Source organism: Xenopus tropicalis, chromosome 5 (genome assembly GCF_000004195.4).
Source record: "Xenopus tropicalis strain Nigerian chromosome 5, UCB_Xtro_10.0, whole genome shotgun sequence".
Lineage (NCBI taxonomy): Eukaryota > Metazoa > Chordata > Amphibia > Anura > Pipidae > Xenopus > Xenopus tropicalis.
This window is the reverse complement of record NC_030681.2, coordinates 115,452,219-115,472,489: the sequence shown is the minus strand read 5'-3', so window position 1 is coordinate 115,472,489 and position 20,271 is coordinate 115,452,219. Positions and strand designations below refer to the sequence as shown.

The 20,271-nt window shown below is 36.5% G+C and overlaps 1 protein-coding gene across 2 annotated transcripts in view; it reads left to right on the top strand.

Moving 5' to 3' along the window:
- rsrc1 (arginine/serine-rich coiled-coil 1) overlaps positions 1-20,271 on the top strand; it is a 143,484-nt gene that overhangs the window by 19,549 nt on the left and 103,664 nt on the right. For both annotated transcript variants that reach the window (XM_012962980.3, NM_001016318.3), the window contains one exon: positions 5,685-5,852. In XM_012962980.3, the coding sequence (XP_012818434.1) occupies positions 5,685-5,852 (168 nt within the window). The remainder of the gene's footprint in view (positions 1-5,684; positions 5,853-20,271) is intronic.

Sequence of the window (20,271 nt, the reverse complement as noted above, 5' to 3'; positions counted from 1 at the left end):
AAAGCCAGCTAAAAATGGTAGGCTCTATAAAAAATGACCAGAGGGCCAAGGTTGTATGTAATCATTGTAGTATAATAAGATGACAGATCATGTATTTCCCAGGTAGCAAACATTTCTCAATCCATCTTCTTATTATGTGTTCATTCCTTCTGCTTTTATGGCAGAGATGCTAGACTGATGGGGCGCCAGTACAGTGGAAGGGCACTGCTTGAAGGCTAGGTGAATGCTTATTTAATATCTTTGATATCACTTGAACTATAGGACTTCGTTATAGTCATCGATAACCCTGCTATGAGCAAATAATATCCTTACCAGTGTAGTAGAGTCTTGTTCGCCATCAGTTGCATAATTATTTTTTCATCATTGCATGAAACCTGAATTAATATATATGGTAGATTTAAGACCATATCTTGGAGCTTGTCCCATTACTTGCAGTCATTGCAGTATCTGGTAGTCATACAGTGTGTTTAGTACCTGTTTTAGGTTGGTATTGGGTTAGTAAAGAGAGTCAGTTGAGTTACTTGAAAGTCATCTTTATGGTCTATTTTCGTAAAAGCAGATTTACCACTTCCTTGTGTCAAGGCAGGTATTTCGTCTACTTGCTAGTGAAGCCATGTGGGAGGGGGTGTGAAATGGGGTAGTGGAGGTAGTAAGCCCTGTGCAAGGCCTCTTTATTTTATTAGAAAGTCACAGCGCTTATGGAGGTGGCTGTATAATACACAACTTAAGATTTTGTTAATTAACTCAGTTGGTAAAACTAGGGGGCACATTTACTAATCCACGAATCCGAATCACGAATGGGAAAAAATCGTATTGGAAACGAAAATTTCGTAAGATCGCAAATATCACGAAAATGCTTACGAAAAAGTCGTATTAGTCATGATAATATCATATTGGTGATCCGAAAGTCACGAAATTTTCGTACCGAACAATTGTAAACAGCGGTAAAACCTTTCCGATTTTTTCGTGCAAACGTCCGAAAAAGTTGTGCGCCGTAACAAAAAGTTGTGCGGACGCCCGAAAAAATCGGCAAAAATACGCTCGGAGCGTTCGTGCTTTTGTAAATGTGCCCCTAGGACTTATAGAATGATTTAGGATAAGACACATTTCATACAGTCCAGTTAGTTGTGTTTTCTTTTTACCTTATAATGAGTTTCATGGCTCTATATTCTTAATGGCATAAATATTCCAACAGTATGGTGCTGCCTTGCGTACACTTATCCATTGACTTTTCTAAGCAGGACCATAGCTTGTGTCCGGAAGCTCTAAAAAGAGTTTATTGATATCTGTTCTTTTATTAATAGGAAGTTATATTATCCACACAAACAATATGATGTGACAGAAAAGATTATAAGCTACTTGTTCTTTACCCTGTAGTATTACTTTTACAGGTGTAAGTCAGTGTATTTATTTGGGCTCCTTTTAAAGTTGATTCCCTAACGGTTTGGTCGTCATTTAAATAGTCCCAGTGAGCTTTAATATATAAGCAGTATTTTGCCCGGTAGACTATTAACCCAGTTAATGGGATGTTTAAGATTATTGTGAATGTATTCATTTTCTTATGGCATAAATAGTTTTTATATATTTGTGCCCTATAATATGATTTTTATTCAAAAGTTTCATAAATTTGGGAAAATGCTAAATGGCACTGACCTCACTTCCTTTATAACAATGAAAATTAATAGTTTCACATTTTATGAGGCTGATGGTCCAGATGTAGTGTACATTTAATTAAGTGTAGTTTCCCCTTGGTTATGGTATGTGTATCTGTTTTTTGTCGCAAATTCTTTCTAGTTTTACAGTTTCCCACATGTTTTCCTTCATCATTTATGATTTTTTTCAAAGAGCAGCTATAAGGATTTAAATCACTTTAGCATGCAGCAAAACAGTACCCATTCAAACAATAAACGCCATTTTAAAAAGCCTTTAGATCTTCTGTCACTTCATAAATAAAAATGTATAAAACATTATGCAGTTGTAGTGCCCACCTGCTAATTAAATGCAGATTTTCCTCAAACTTATTTTAAAATCTGCTTTTTCTGTTTCAACACTGTCTACACAGAGCATGCATATGGCCCTCATGAAATTAATTATGCTTATGGAGCAGCTGTTAAATTTAGTGCAACTAATTTTATCCAATATTTTACATTTTAATTGATTACCTGTTAAGAAATTAGCAAATTAACACGTGTTGTGCAGTTAAGTAAATGAGCTTTTATAGAGATGTTCTTTTTTTTTTTTTTTTTTTTACTTTCTCTTTTTTTTCCGCTCATATATTTTTTTTTTACAACCTGCCAAGGTGTTGGTTGAATGAAAACACTGCTTTGGGCTTGTCACACAGAAAAGGTATTGTAGAACCTTCATTATTTGGTGGGAGGCTTGCAGAAAGTAAGCGAGCCAAGCATCTGTGTGTTCTGTAAGTCCGACACGAGAAGCAGACTGGAACGTAATAGCTTTTTCACAGAATTTTTGTAACATATGGGCCTATCTGGATCTGAGAAGCCTTTGATGGTCTTTCAAGTTAACTGAGTGACTTAACCTTTGCCATGGTGGTAGGTCTTTTTTTTATGGCAGCCCACTTTTCAATTAATCCTTTTTTAAATGGATTATACTTCATTCATTAATGTTTTTATGCTAATAGAGTTAACGCAACATGTATTGGCTTAAATTAAAACATGTTAACCACAAAAAACTGTTTTCTGTGTTTAGAGAGGTAAAAAAAATAGTCTATTGTCTATATGTCAGTAGTTTGTAATACAGGTATGGGACCCATTATTCAGAATGCTCGGGACCTGAGGTTTTCCGGATAAGGCAACTTTTCGTAATTTGGATCTCCATACCTTCTATGGATCTCCATACCTACTAAAAGATTATTTAAAAATTAAATAAACCCAATAGGATTGTTTTGCTTCCAATAAGGATTAATTATCTTAGTTGGGATCAAATACAAGTTATTGTTTTATTATTACAGAGAAAACAGAAATCATTATAATGGAGTCTATGGGAGATGACCTTCCCGTAATTTGGAACTCTCTGGAAAATGGGTTTCCGGATAATGGATCCCATACCTGTATTTTGGATGACTGATAAAGGAAAAAGGTCAGGGGTATCTAACATACAACACTTAATCTGTCCATACACGCATCGATAAAATAGTATGAAATGTTGGAGACCATGTGGTCTGTACCATGGCGAATGGTTGTTTAGTCGGATAACTATAAAATGTGCGCATGTATTGTGTATCTGGCATTATCCTTGGGTGACCTACAATGCATTTCCAAGAAGTCACTTTTGTACAACCGGTATATGCCAACTATTTCATGTTCAGAACATCCTCCAATTTGTTATTTTTAGGGCTTTATTTTATAATTTCAGTCTGAATGTTAGTTTTAGATTGTTGCATTTAAACGTATGATCAATATCCAAATGTTCGTTAGAAGAAGACTGAAACCCTTACTTGCTGTTGAACTGGAATTTCTGCACATCTTGACTTTAAAGATGCTGAGGGCTATATTTTATAAAGTCTAGCAAGTTGGATGCATTGGACAGTAATTTATAAATTGCAGAGAATCTTGTAGAACCTTTGCCATGTGACAATTATTAGTATGAAGTGGTTTATGTTTAAATTATTTTTGAATATGAATGACAAAAACATCTATAAATGGGGGACCCTTTAACAATTCTGAGATCTAGAGAGTTCTAGAACATACTTTTTCCCAGATATAAAGTTTATTTACTCCTTTAAGGTCCAGTAAGCCAGTTGCTTAGTCAACTTAGTAAGATTCAGCATCATATACAACATATATAGTAAATATAGTAAGTTTCAGCATCATACACAGCATATTTATTTCAATCTGTTCAGCATTTGCTTACCTCTTATAAGTTGAGTTGCTAGAGAAAACATATTACAAAAATGTAAAGTTTAAACATCTAATTGAGACCTCCTATATATAACTATTATTCCAAACTACTTATTAAAAAAGGGAAGGGCAATTTAGTCAGTAGTGCAGATGTTTTATATTATTCCAGTATTTCAAAGGTTTTACCTACATTTTTTTTCAAACTGGGAAAGGCATTATTTTTATTATCAGTTAGTGTGGGTGGGGTGACCAGTTGTGTTTCTACGTCTTTTAGTATTTTGTGATCACAACAGTTATAGAACAGTTTTTTTGCTACAAGGCTGTAAGCTTTGCACCAAAGCCATGTTTTCAACAGAAGTATACTAGGGCATAAATAACATGTCCAATGTTAAAAGGAGATAGCACTGAAATTTTAAACCAAGACTTCCAACTTAAGCTCCATTACCAGAAGAAAGGTTTTCATAGGGTTGTTTTATATATATTCTGCATTATGGAAACAGAGCTTTTCTGAAAACTGTTCCTTTCAGAAAAGCTCTGTTTCCATAATGCAGAATATATAAAACAACCCTATGAAAACCTTTCTTCTGGTAATGGAGCTTAAGCTGGAAGTAAAATAGGTAGACTGCGATAAATAACAAATATTTGCAATATAGTTAGTTAGGCAAAAATGTAAACTATAAAGGCTGGAGTGGGCAGATTTCTAACATAAGAGCCCCAGGACACTACTTCCTGCTTTCAGCTTTCTAACCTCTTAGTTAGTCAGTGACTTTAGTGGGGGCCACATGGGACATAACGGTTCAGTTAGTTTGTGAGCATGCAGGTCAGATGCAAACTAATTGAACATTTATGTCCCTTGTGCCCCCCCCCCTCAAGTCACTGATTGGCTACTGACTGCTAACAGCTTAGAGATCTGTAAAGGAGGAAGTGTTCTTGCCATTATGTTAGACATCCGTTCACTCCAGCCTTTATAGATGGCATTTTTGCCTAACTAACTATACTGAAAACATTTTGTGCAGTCTATCTGTTTTACCCATCTTCATTTTTATACTGAACTGCTCATTTAAAGAAGACAACAAGGGTTGAATGGTTTCTGCTTTCTAAAGGAGTCCTTGGAAAAATCTCCTGTGATAATTTTGCCACTGAAGATCACTGTTTCAGCAGGATTTTTATAAGGTTTCCTTAATACAACATTTCTGCTTTATGCCAATAAATATGGACCTGTATATGGAGTGTAGGAAGTGGAAAGTAGTACTGACATAAGAACATATGTTGTCTGAATATAAGTGGGTATAGGGTATTGAGGAAAAGGGTATAATGCTTGCTTGAACAACCTATAGCTTGAAGCAAAATAGTTGTTGTAAGGTTAATCATTAAGTAACCACAGGCTAATATTTAATGGTGTATCTTTAATGCATGCTTTTATCCTACTGAATAGACATTGCTAGTTTTTGGTACTGCTCTATAAATTTCACAAGGCATACAGCAACACAAGCAAAAGTGTATTATGAAATGCATTGAGTAGCATTTTAGTCATCATTTTATAAACCAATTAAGCAAATTTAAGACATAGTAGGACTTTCTAATTTAAAGGTGCAGCTCCTTACTTCTAAGCCAGCTGTTTTCAACCTGTGGGTCGGGACCCCTTTCACAGGGGTCGCCTAAGACCATCGGAAAACACATATTAACGATGGTCTTAGGAATAGTTTTATGGTTGGGGTCACCACAACATGAGGAACTGTATTAAAGGGTTGCGGCATTAGGAAGGTTGAGAACCACTGTTTTAAGCATTTTAACAAAACTTTTCTTTGTTATTATACAAAACAGGTCAAAATCAAGGCACCGCCAACGCACCCGCAGCAGAAGCAGTGATCGATCTAGCAGAAGAAGATCTCGCAGTAAATCGTATGACAGGGAACGAGGGAAAGGCAAAGATAAGTCAAAAATGAGGGAGAAGGAGAGAGGAAAAGTAAAGGAGTCTAGTTCCAAACCTAGGTAAGTGTGGCTTGCAACCTGTGGAGGTTCAATAAAATGTAGTCTTCCATATAGTGACAACTTACAATAGGCAATAGTTGGTAAAACAAATATAAAGTCAATCATTTTACAGTGCTACAAGGATATTAGGTCACTGAGTAGTTCCATGACTATCTAAAGGCCCAAGGCCAAAGGCTGGGTTCTTACAGGTCATAAATCTCTAAGGTGACTTTTTAAAGATCCTAATTTTTTACAACATGGGGTGCATTATCATAACTTTATAATCTGCAGGTGTTAAATTATGATATAAGGTTACACAGTAGTATCCCTTTCCAGATACCTCACAAGTTTCATTACATTCAATTTTCATCTAATCCCCTCCCCTCCAGACATCCAGCTAGCTCCCCTGAAAGAGCATCTATGTTAGTGCTCATAGCAAAGCTGCCAGAAACTAATACAGTCTGTAGATTATATAATTCCCTTCACTAAAATTTAAAAGAATTAGAAATCACATTGGAGTTCCATTACCTTTTCTGTGATCACAGAACCCCTCAGTAGGGGTTACATTGTCTACATAAACTGTGGAAATATATAAGCTTATAAATGTGCCCTACATTTTAAGCGCAAATTCTCCACAGACATAGGTGGGTTGTTGCAAAACATGACTCTGCAATTCAAAGTTTTTTTTTATAATGCATCAGAGAAAACATAGATCTTTGTATGACATATTTTTTCTTTTTAATAATCATCTCTGCCAAATTTTAAGTTTGGCTCCTGGCAAGAAAAATATTGGACAAGAAAGGTAGTGTCATTTAGAAAACAGCATTGTTTTTTGTAAGGTATGAATATTTGTTCAATGGTGTAACTTTAGGTGATGTCCCCCATAAAATCTTGTTATTAAAGTTTAGGGACCTTAAAGATATTTTTTGCTTAAACTACCTCCTTAACCCCTAAGCATTTGTCGTTTGCTTTCTCTGGATTTTTCCTCCTGCTATAATCAGAATCTTTATTTATATTCATCTGGGAGTTATTATTTCTGGAAACGATGGTTTCTCCATATGACACGTTTAAAGTACTAAAAATTATATGGGATTATAGTGAACAAATAGGTTATTAGAAATTTTTAAATGGTGTGTAGAGACTAATGTAGGATATCTGTAGTATGACAGAAGAGTAAATCAGGCAGTTATTTTCTCTTTTTTTTCAACAGCAGATTCAAATTCTGAGACACAATTTTCTTCCTTTCTTTCATTAAATTCATATTTAAATTGATTAGTTTAATCCCAGTAAAAATGAGTTTACTGTTAAAATACTGGATTACTGAATATGCCTTGTGCATTGTGTAAACAATGATTGACTCTTGCAAATAGAAAAAAGTTCACAATAATAACGGAATTCATTTTTTTAAAAATATTGTTTAATATGCTTGCTGCTGTGCTTTATATATACTTTCTATTAATTAATGTTGAATTAAGAGAACAAAAATATTTTGGTACTTGTCTTGCTGAGTAAAAAAAATCTCTGTAAAGAAAAGAGATGATATAGGGCTGATTTAGAAAAATGGGGCAGGATGCAAAGTATAATGTTTTTTGGACTTTGTGCCTTGAATTTGCAAGTGGCATCTCCCTCTGTATATATCCCTGCCTGCATTCATGAGCAATATGTTTAGAAGGGGTGGGATGTAAGATTGTAAGCTCTACGGGGCAGGGACCTCCTTCCTACTGTGTCTCATACCACATGGCACTTATATATATATTTATTGTATTTATTTATTATATCACTTGTCCTCCCTGTGTGTAATTTTGTATTCTGTAAGATTGTACAGCGCTGCGTACCCTTGTGGCGCTTTATAAATAAAGTTATACATACATACATACATGTAGACTGTTTCCACTTACAGTGGATACGTTCCCATTGTTCTGCTGATCGCTGCTGGGGGGGAAAGAGTTACTGAAGTTTCTCAGAGCACAAGTCACATGACACTCTTTTCCATGACACTATTCCTTTAAGAAGACACACAAGTGGCCCTTAATAATTCCAAAAGCAAGCATTAATTCTCAGGAACTTATACCCTGAAATTGATTGCTAAATATATACGTAGCAAAATAATACTGTATCAATACAGGTATGGTATCCCTTTTCTGGAAACCTGTTATTCAGAAAGCTCCAAATTACATTTTTAAAAATTATTTCCCATTTCTCTGTAATAATAAAACAGTACCTTGTGCTTGATCCCAACAAAGATATAATTAATCCTTATTGGAGGCAAACAATCCTATTGGGTTTATTTAACGTTTAAATAATTTTTTTTGTAGACTTAAGGTATGGGGATCCAAATTACAGAAAGATTCCTTGTCCAGAAAACCCCAGGTCCCGAGCATTCTGGATAACAGGTCCCATACCTGTAGAGGGAATGTCATAAATACAAAACATTCTGCATCACCATAAATGCCACCTTAACTGAGCATCTTTTTGCAAAGGTTAAGTATTTGTCGTAGGTAGCACGAGAAAAATCTTCTTAACTGAGAACCATCTGAAAACTCGGATGGTGCTAAAAATATTTTATCATAACTGTCCCTGTGTAAAAACAGTGTGATGTTCCAGTCATTCTGAGTGAAGGAGATTTGATTTAAACCAGAGTGGGTAAGTGGTATCATAGTAATATTGATGTTACTCATTTTTAACACAGAGATCTTTGCCATTTTATATGATTGGTGAAGGCCATCTCTGAACATGGGTATGAAATAAAGTAATTTCATCAAACAGATGTGAGACCTCCTCCGTTTTAGGAAGAACTATTGCCACAAAACTCTTACTCTTGATAGCTCTGGATATTAAAGGGGGAGACATTTAATATAAATTTAATATAAATTCATTGGAGTTCTGTGTGCACCTCTGAGAGTTATTTTAAACCAGAAGAATTTTGTTGGTGATGGATTTTTATTGCATTATCAGTATCCGTCTACAGAAGTGCACACTATAATTCTTGGCCGCTCTTGCAAAGTAAGTTATGTGGAGCTGCCCTGATATTTTGGTAAACTTTTAATTATTTGTAAACACTTTATTGCATATTTGAGAGAATTAATATTTTTATTACTGGCATAAATGCCCTTTCTGTTAAAATTAAGTTTATTTAGGTGTGCATATACATTAAACATCACTGTTACACTTATTTCCATTTATTTCTTAGCAAGACTGTTAAAATAAGTTAGAACACCGGCTTTTGAGTTCCTTGGCAATCTCTCACTATATTTGTAATATCCTGTTGATAAAATATGTTATTGTAAAAGGAGTAAAAGTGGTGACGTAAATCACAATTTATTGTTATATGACAACTTCATGCCATCATTCATAAGTATGTCTAGTAATAATTATGTCTACTGAATTGTATGTGGCTGCTGTGATACATTAAATTCAGTTTAAAGTTTCATGATTTTTATACAGTATCCTTTGTAGAGTATCTAAAAAATACCGTAATGCCATGCCCAAACCAGTCACCAAGCTTTTCTTGATAGTAAAGTCCTATATCTTTTCAACTTGGTCTTTCTGCAGATTGCAAAATTATTTTATAGGCAACTGTATGTCCCACTGCTATATCAAATTATGTTATAATTACTCTTCACTTGGAAAAGAATATCTGTCACTTGTATTGCCTAATGACTTTAGAAAGCCAAAATCAGGTAGGTAAAGTCTTAGAAAAATTTATGACAGATTCCCTACTCTGGTATAGGTGTGTATGCATGCTGACAGATTGTGAGAAGCCAAAGGGCCCTTTAAACATAATGACTGTGGCAACATTTCAGGTAGTGATCTGTTCATATTCAAAGAAGGGCACATATGATTATTGGGGGTCCTGGATCAGAAATAAGAGATTCTGCTTTACTTTAGGGGGGGTCTGGGTAATAAGGATCTAATACATGCTACAGATAAGAAGATCTAGCTTGCTGTTTGGTTCTGCTTCTTGAGTATGTGCCATATATATATATGTACAAAATGCTGATGCACACCAGGAAAATTTTATAAAAAAAAAAGATACTTAGTTTTTTAGATCGACGTTTCGGTCCTCACCCGGGAACTTTATATTTACATTGTTTATCTGATTTGCACCCAGGTTGTTATCCCTATAAGTGTGTGCCTCAGCCTTTTTCTATATATATATATATATCATTGATGAATGATCACGACAGTGACTGAAGTACATAACTGATTTCTTAACCTTGTTAGTTTATATACAAAAGAAGAGCTACACTCCTATTTGTGGTATTGGATATAGCTCAATCACAGTTCCTCTTCAATTTTGATACAATTCTTTGTTTCTATGTGTACCATATTATTAACTTAAATTTGTTACAAGTAGCAAGTTACCCACAGTGCAATGATAAGTTACATTTACATAGTGTATGTAATGCTTGATACTGTTTCGCTATTGTCTACTACAGGTATAGGACCCATTATCCAGAATGCTCGGGACCAAGGGTATTCCGGATAAGGGGTCTTTCCGTAATTTGGATCTCAATACCTTAAGTCTACTAAAAAATCAATAAAACATTAATTAAACCCAATAGGATTGCTTTGCATCCAATAAGGATTAATTATATCTTAGTTGGAATCAATTACAAGGTTCTGTTTTATTTCTACATAGAAAAAGGAAATCAGTTTTAAAATTCTGAATAATTTGATTAAAATGGAGTCTATGGGAGACGGGCATTCCGTAATTTGGAGCTTTCTGGATAATGGGTTTCCGGATAAGGGGTCCGATACCTGTACCTTCCTACTATTTCTATTTCTTTGCGCTGTTTCCTTGTGCTCTGTTCAGCAAAACAAACCACCACTGTAGGCACCACTCCACACAATAGTAGGATGTTTTCTTTTCTTTTTATTCTTTTTCATTCTTTCTGTTTATTTATTTTTTATTTTTACTTTTTATTTTTTATTTTGTACTTCTTATTAATTAGCACCCCAGCCCTCCCAATAATAACAGCAAGTGTCTCCATGAATGTGACCCCTAACAATAGCCTATTAGGCTCTACAGAGGCGCCTGCCAATTGTGGGAGATGCTGGTTTACACTAAAGGGATCCGCGTGAGTCACCGTGCTGAATGGTGACGTCACTGGGCCCCCGATCTGAGACCGCTCCCGTACAGTTCGGCGATCCCTGCATAGGACCACGATCACTATGCCGAGCCGCCAGCACTGAGGTGGTAAGATCGTGAGGCACATATACTCTCTATGGTCCCTTGTGCTTTGAAAGATTCAAGCGCTACATTCTTGAGGCACGCGGGTTCAAAAGCCAAGTTACCATGACAACCCGCTCTTATACTTGCGTGGTCCTACGGAGTCGGGTTAACTATACCGAATGATCTATAATGGGTAAAGTAACTCAATACACATTCTAATATAGTGCATTCTGGCCCTAGTACCAATATCTGGATTCCTTTTTTCCTTAAACATATTCTACACGTTGTGTGTGAGGTGCAGTTCAGCGATAGTGTTCTCTTCAGCGCTTCTCTCCGAATTTTTTCTGTCTTGTTTTTCTCTTCGTTTTACCTTATTTTACACACTAACCACTAATGTTCACATTGGTTGCTGCATTATGTGTAATTTATTTATATTTCTATTTTACACCTTGTTTGTGTTAATAGTGTTGGTGGGTGGTGATGGGTTAAGTATGGTGTGACGTCATCAGCTACATTTTGGCGCCAACTAGGGTTTAAGATTGGGTTTGAAACTTCAATGTTCACTTTGATAAAGGCTGTGGATACGGCCGAAACGTTAGATTGACGTTTTTTTCACAATAAAAGTATTCTTTATTTTTCATTAAGTCCCGTGAGTGTGGCATTTGTTTCCACTATGTATATATATATATATACATATATATATATATCAATCCAAATGGTGTACGCACTCCAAGGCTCAATGTTCTGCGGGGTGCTAGCCAAAATTATGTATATATAGAAAATAATCATCTGTGGCCAGCACACCCTTCAATGTTTTATCAAAATTTTTTTTATTGTAGATACAGTGGTGTGAAAAACTATTTGCCCCCTTCCTGATTTCTTATTCTTTTGCATGTTTGTCACACAAAATGTTTCTGATCATCAAACACATTTAACTATTAGTCAAAGATAACACAAGTAAACACAAAATGCAGTTTTTAAATGAGGGTTTTTATTATTTAGGGAGAAAAAAATCCAAACCTACATGGCCCTGTGTGAAAAAGTAATTGCCCCCTGAACCTAATAACTGGTTGGGCCACCCTTAGCAGCAATAACTGCAATCAAGCGTTTGCGATAACTTGCAACGGGTCTTTTACAGCGCTCTGGAGGAATTTTGGCCTACTCATCTTTGCAGAATTGTTGTAATTCAGCTTTATTTGAGGGTTTTCTAGCATGAACCGCCTTTTTAAGGTCATGCCACAACATCTCAATAGGATTGAGGTCAGGACTTTGACTAGGCCACTCCAAAGTCTTCATTTTGTTTTTCTTCAGCCATTCAGAGGTGGATTTGCTGGTGTGTTTTTGGTCATTGTCCTGCTGCAGCACCCAAGATCGCTTCAGCTTGAGTTGACGAACAGATGGCCGGACATTCTCCTTCAGGATTTTTTGGTAGACAGTAGAATTCATGGTTCCATCTATCACAGCAAGCCTTCCAGGTCCTGAAGCAGCAAAACAACCCCAGACCATCACACTACCACCACCATATTTTACTGTTGGTATGATGTTCTTTTTCTGAAATGCTGTGTTACTTTTACGCCAGATGTAACGGGACACGCACCTTCCAAAAAGTGCAACTTTTGTCTCGTCGGTCCACAAGGTATTTCCCCAAAAGTCTTGGCAATCATTGAGATGTTTTTTAGCAAAATTGAGACGAGCCTTAATGTTCTTTTTGCTTAAAAGTGGTTTGGGCCTTGGAAATCTGCCATGCAGGCCGTTTTTGCCCAGTCTCTTTCTTATGGTGGAGTCATGAACACTGACCTTAATTGAGGCAAGTGAGGCCTGCAGTTCTTTAGATGTTGTCCTGGGGTCTTTTGTGGCCTCTCGGATGAGTTGTCTCTGCGCTCTTGGGGTAATTTTGGTCGGCCGGCCACTCCTGGGAAGGTTCACCACTGTTCCATGTTTTTGCCATTTGTGGATAATGGCTCTCACTGTGGTTCGCTGGAGTCCCAAAGCTTTAGAAATGGCTTTATAACCTTTACCAGACTGATAGATCTCAATTACTTTTGTTCTCATTTGTTCCTGAATTTCTTTGGATCTTGGCATGATGTCTAGCTTTTGAGGTGCTTTTGGTCTACTTCTCTGTGTCAGGTAGCTCCTATTTAAGTGATATCTTGATTGAAACAGGTGTGGCAGTAATCAGGCCTGGGGGTGACTACAGAAATTGATATTGAAATTGAAAATTGAAATTGATAAACCACAGTTAAGTTATTTTTTAACAAGGGGGGCAATCACTTTTTCACACAGGGCCATGTAGATTTGGAGTTTTTTTTCTCCCTTAATAACGTAAACCTTCATTTAAAAACTGCATTTTGTGTTCAATTATGTTATCTTTGACTAATAGTTAACGGTTTTTGATGAGCAGAAACATTTAAGTGTGACAAACATGCAAAAGAATAAGAAATCAAATAGTTTTTCACACCACTGTATATTGTTAAAACCAACGTTTCGGTCCTCATTAGGACCTTTCTCAAGGTCATGCCATGATCCTTGAGAAAGGTCCTAATATATATATATGGCACATACTCAAGAAGCAGAACCAAACTGCAAGCTAGATCTTCTTATCTGTAGCATGTATTAGATCCTTATTACTAGCTATTGCAATTAGATAGTGAGATTTCAGTGTAGCTGCACTTAAAAATTGATAGGTTTTTACATGTATCTGTGTGCTTCTGTAATAATAATGCTAAAATAAAAAACTCTGACTATTCCTTCATCCTCACTATAAATTTTGTAGTCATTTAACACCGTTTGTAGAGAAAAGACACAGGGTTCACATGTTCTTGACCCATGTACAACCAATAAATCATTTTCATATTTTAGGACCTTTTTAAAAAAATTAATAGTTATTTTTGGAGATCGATTTTAGACAAATAGTCAAAATAGTTAAAGGAGAAGGAAAGGTAAAAACTAAGTAAGCTTTATCAGAAAGGTCTATATAAATACAGCCATAAGCACTCACAGAAACGCTGCACTGACTTCTGTGAAAAAAAGATTTCTTGTGTCTGTAATTCCTGTGCCACAGACACACAGCTCTCTGCTCTCTCCTGCTCCCCCCTCCCTCAAGAATGCTAAGAACTCACTCCCCCCCTTAGGAATGTGGATCTGAGCCAATCAGCAGGAAGCTGACCCATAGTCTAACTAACTGAGCATGTTCACTTAGTCTGGGTGTCTGTGCAGAAACGAGGCATTATGGGAACTTTCTTTACAAAGCTCAGCGTTTTTTCTTCCTGTTTGGCTTCTGATCATCTGAACGGGCGAAATATGGGTAGACTTTAAGGGCACTATTGAGACAACTGAAGGTATGCCTGCAGCTTGAGATTAACTCTTTATTAGCCTTTCCTTCTCCTTTAAGAAGCCAGATAGGGAAGCCCATCCAAAACTGTATAATTACTAGGAAAATATGAATGATAGAAATTGAAAAGCAAACTCTTATAAAGGTAGTGGGTGATGATGTACTTGCTTCTCACCCAGTTTGTTTTTTTACTTTAAATAAGATTAATTTAATTGAGTAAAGTATACCCTGTCTATAGGTAGGGCTAGGTAAGACATGACTCTCTATATACATAGCACACCACCACCTTGTTATGATGATCAGGAGTATGGATACCGCATCTTCTCTACATATTATACCTGAATGGATAATTATCACATCAAACAATTAAGAAGTACCCCTTGGACACCACGTTTATCTGTTGTATTATACATCATTTTCACCAGTTTGAATTAATGAGCCGCTGCTTCCAATCCCATGTGTTCTGGCATGGACAGTTCTTAAAGATGTCACTAGGCTATTGATGATTGTTGTATCTCAGGACTATGGTTTTGAAATCTCTTGTCTAGATGTGGCATTGTTTGATGCCCTGAAGGCAGGATCAGTGTCCTGTGCATTTCCCAAACGTTTACACAAATCCCTTCTTCAGCATTGCTTACAGGAAATGTGTTGTACACGTGAATGAAGCTTGTGTAGCAATATGGTATATTTATGCAGGGTGAGAAACCCTTCAACAATGTGCAGTAACAGTGACAATGAAGAGAAGCTTCCTGTCTCAGGCACTTACTTTTGTGGATGTTCATGTTATAAAATAATGTCTGTAGCAGCTGGGAATCCGCATACAGGAAATGCTGCTGTAACTCCTTTGTGGCGACATATTTTCACAAACAAACTAAGGATTGTGGACTTTTCGAGGTTGACAGCAGACGCTTGCTTTTTATTTGGAGCTTGTCATATTTTTTTCCCCTTGCATCCTCTTTATGCAGCAGGAAGTCATTTATGCTAATTCTCTGCTATTTGCATATAGGTTATGGAGTTCTGTGGTGCAAAGCATTCTCAGAACTCCTTTTAAGTGTCTGCTTAGATCAAAGCAGGTCTGTGTGATAGCTGTTGTCTGACACCAAGCTGCGCGGTGTTGTTTTCATTAAACATTTATCATACTTCCAATGCGACAGCAGGCAACTTTGTGCTTGGGTAACATGTTTTCATGCAAAATTTATTGAAAAAGACGAGACGTTGTAAAGAGATCTTGTTGCCTTTCACCAGAGGCGAAGGGTAAATGTTTGATTGGGAGAAGGAAGTATATTTGGTACCCATACTGCTTGTACCAGGAGCACAAACAAAGCAATATATTGCGTATAGATAGAATATACACGGTTTTTGTCTGATGATGGGGTGGTGGTGTCATGCTGTGAAAATAAACCCACTACTCTGCATTTGTCTCTAATGCTGTCTCATCTGTTTAAATAGTAAAATAGAGCTTAAAGCTGCCTAATCTGTCGACTGCTGCTTGATAGATGATCTGATGTCATAGAATCAAAGGCACTACACCTTGCGCATCATTCATCCTCCCCTCATCTCTTTAGAATGCACATTAGATGTAGATCTCTGAGATATATTTAATACACAAATGTTGCATAATAGCAACTCTCTCTCTCTCTCTCTCTCAGAGATCTCATGCAGATGGGTTCTTGGGTCTTTGACACCAAAGGATGACAATTCGACCTTCGTGTTGCCACTACACTATTACCCCCTTTTTGGAAAAGATAGTTGCAGATGCAGACCAGCTGAAACTGTATTAAACTGTAAACTGTAAATGAATTCATTATAAGATTAAAAGTTAACACAGTATTTAGTAAGTGCTTCCAAACTATCATAGTTTGTCATTCAGTCCTTTCTTGGTATGCATAAATACAAGTTTGGGTACACTTAGGGGCATATTTATAATAGAGCGAAAGCCAACATCACCAGTGATGTTGCCCATAGCAGCTGCAGATATTTGTTTTTTTTTTCTAACTTGTAAATGACTGTTAAAACCTACTTGCTGATTGGTTTCTATGGGCAACATCACCGGTGATGTCGGCTTATGGGCTATAATAAATATGCCCCTTAGTTCCACACTAGTTATTAAGAAAACATAATAAACAGGCAATTCATAATAAACTGGCAACAGGATATATATATATAGGAAACTATATTTAGAAATCAAAATAAAAGTAAATAGACATAACTCAAATTACTTTATGTTAAAAGAAAAAGTCTACAGTTGACTTTTACTAGTCTAGTGTAATTACTTAAATGGTATCTATATACCCCTGGACATTACAGGTCTCTTTAAAAATATATTGCATAAAACAACAAAACGGAGTCGAGGAGTCAGAGGCAATTTTGGGTACCTGGAGTCGGAGTCGGCAAAAAATGAACCGACTCCGACTCCTACTAAATTTAAATGGGAATAAAAAAAATAAATAAAGCAAGTTTAAATGTCCCAATTCACAAACAGTCATAATTAATTACTTCTCTGCTATAAGCACAAAGCCCAATGCACGCAGTGCATAAAGGAACACGTTGAGTGACCATGAAGCATGCTTTTCATTGACTGTATGAATGTATAAAATACATTAGCATATTAAAAACAGAGGAGTCGTGGAGTCGGAGTCGGAAGTATCAGAAACTGAGGAGTCGGAGAATTTATATACCGACTCCACAGCCCTGCAACAAATACACTGCTCCATTAAAATAAACCATGAGCCAATTATTGAACAAAGTTCTGTCTTTTACTACCACACTTCTTCCTGTTGTAGTTAGAGCTGCGTTATTTCCTGTCAGCTGATCTCTGAGGGAGCACACAGCCCAACACAAAATGGTGGCTCAAGGTTAAAGATGTAAAAGGGTAATATACAATATATGTCATTTTGTTAAGTTGATTTACCTGAGTGAAGGCAAACACTTTATGGCCATAATTTTCAAAGACTGAAACTAGAGTGAAATTCTGCTGTGCTCTTTTCACTCATATAGGATTTTTAGGGGCACATTCATCAAGGGGTGAACTTCCACTTTCACCCTTTGTCCCTACAATACCTTACACGGGACTAGAGCATGCCTTAGTAGCAAAACTTCATTTTTTTTTCAATTGATTTTACTAGGCAAGATGACATTTGTGCATTTAAAGGGCATGTCAACCCCAAAAATAATTTTTTGCATAATGAAAGAAAACATAATTCTAAGCAACTTTCCAATATGAAATAATTAAAAATTTGGAGTGCTTTAAAGGAGACATATCCTATAAAATTAAGAATGTACCAGTGAATTATACTCCTCTAGATATAGAAGATTGTGCTTAAAAAGTTGTGTTTCTGACTGATTTATTGAGAAATTCCAGCAAAACCCCACTATTCCCGCCCATCTGTTCCACTTCCTGCTGGCTGAATTCTCTGGATGAGTTGGGGAGCCGGCGACCCTCCATACACTGCACTGTACGATAGGAACCAATCAGCAGCTAGGCTGACCTGATAGGGAACTGAAGCCTGTCTTTGCTTGTGTGAGTGCAGGGCTGTGATTGGCTCTCCCCCTCCTACTTTGCTTCTGGCAGGGACCGTTAGGACACGCCCACTCTTCATTCACACTGGAGGGAGAAGTGATACGATCTATAGGGAGCTCCAATAAAGGGGCCATTTTTACAAAGAGGATTAATTTTTAGCACAAAGTGAAACCAGCACCGTATATTATTCATAATTGCCTACAAAAGTAGGGTTTTTCCCATTTATCCAATATGTCTCCTTTAAACGTTATTTGTAAATGTAATTGCTATTGAAAGAAGCATTTGCTGAACTCCTGGTTGTTACATTTTAAACAATGTTGCAAATGCCTTGCTTCTCCAGCAATACAGGTCTGTCAGGCTGCCTTGTGTTACAATGTTTCAACAGTCTGAGCCACCAGGGCAGAGAATAGAAAGCACAGGCAAATACTGCTTCTAATAGCAATTATAAATACAAATAACTCAAAAACCATTACAAATTTGTAATAAATGTATACTGCAAAGCTGCTTAGAATTTTGGTTTCTTTTATCAGGCAAAAAAATATATTTTGCCTTGCCTTGTCCTTTAAGAATACTAAAAAAACAGAAATAGCATGCATTTATTTCAGTAGTAAAAGACATTTTCAGAGAAAATAGCCTTAGTACCATTTTTAATAATATTCTGTTTACTATCTTCTGAACATCACATTTATGGGAAGAGAAAAATTATACCCTGCCAAATATGAAGGATCTAATCAATGGCCTTAAACATTTGTATCCTGTATATGTAAGATCTCACTGCTCCTCATTGATGTGATATATCCTCATAGTTTGCAGCACTGGGTTCATTATTGTATTTATAATTTACAGGCAGTTATTTTAGTATTGCTTGGGCTTCTTAACTCCTAATCAAACAGTGTTTGGACAGTTGTGTATAAAACTTCCTCCCAGTCGTGGGCTCATTTGCTTTCAGGCAGGGAGTTTAGTTTGTATAAAACTCAATTCATTATAGAAATTTTTTAACAAAGTTTTTTAATTTTCAAAACTTTATTGCGACTGTTGAGCCTGACATTTGTTTTGTTTCATAATTCAACATATACAAGGGTTCTGTAAAGAGGACTTTGATATCTTCGACTGTGCACGCTGCCTATTGCTTTTGATAAGTCAGAGATGATTCATGAAGAAGCTGTGCCTACCCATAAATGTATTGGATAAAATTTGAAGTGTTACATATTAGTCCCAAAAACATTATACACAGATACTTGCATTTCTTAGACTAAAAGGCCGCCAGTGCTCTTTTTTCTCATTTTCAAAGGCCTTTACTCTAGGTCCATTTTTCTATGGCCTTAAGCTATGACTTCAAAACCACAAGCAATACTAATAATTTATAAACATAATAGCAAGAAAGATAATTTAAAATGTAGAAGATTTGCTTGCTTGTTAGAGAGCCGTTTTGTATTTCAGACATTGTACTTGTGGGGCTGTCACTTAAATAATTCCTTTGCCATTCTCGGCTGCCGAAGAGACAAGTAACTGATAACTAGTCTCCCCCTTCACTATGTTATGGTCCATAATTACAAATATAAGGAACACTCCAGCTGGAGTGTTGCTTGCATGGCTATTTATTGTGGGTGCTGTCCCCCTATACTCTTTTCATAGCACCGGGTTACTTATCTTTGAGAGGCCAGGTGTGTGTGCACTTACTTTGGTTCCATATTTACACATATTTTCTCTGCTTTTTATAGATAAATCAGAAAATGTTATACTTTCTACTTTGCAGATACTGTTATGTCTTGTAATTTTGTCCAGTAACACATAAACATGTCTGTTGTCTAGTTCATAGTTGTGCACAGTTTAGTTTGAACATTTTCAGTATGTAGCATTAGCAATAACATCCTGTTTTTGTTAAGTATCAGGGTGGGATAAGAGATGGTGGGCCCCAGACACTGCTAGAAAATTGAGGCAAATTTGTAATTAAGCAAAACCCAAACTTTGACTCTTTAGTTTCCTTTTGTGCCTTTTAGATTGTAAGCCCTTTTGATCAGAGCCTTTTTTAGCACTTATATATTGGTGTTATTTTTGTATATTATCTGTGGGGGGGGGTTTATAAACACAAAATTTGGTCCTGGCAGTAACCCATCATAACCAAAAGATGTTTGCTTTCATTGTTCTACCTGCAGGTAGATAAAAAAACCATCATTGACTGGTTGCTATGGGTTACTGTCGAGATGCAAATTTGCCCACTGGTTATAAATGAGCAGGGCCAGAACTAGGGGTAGACAAAAGAGGCAACTGTCTATGGCGCAACAGTGATAGAATGCTAGGCAGATACCTGTATGCCAAACCCTGCGCCACGCTCCCCCCTCTAAAGTTTCCCCGCCTGTGCATGTGCGGGGGGTGGGGCAGAGTTTGGGGATGGGAAAGCGGTGAGGATGAG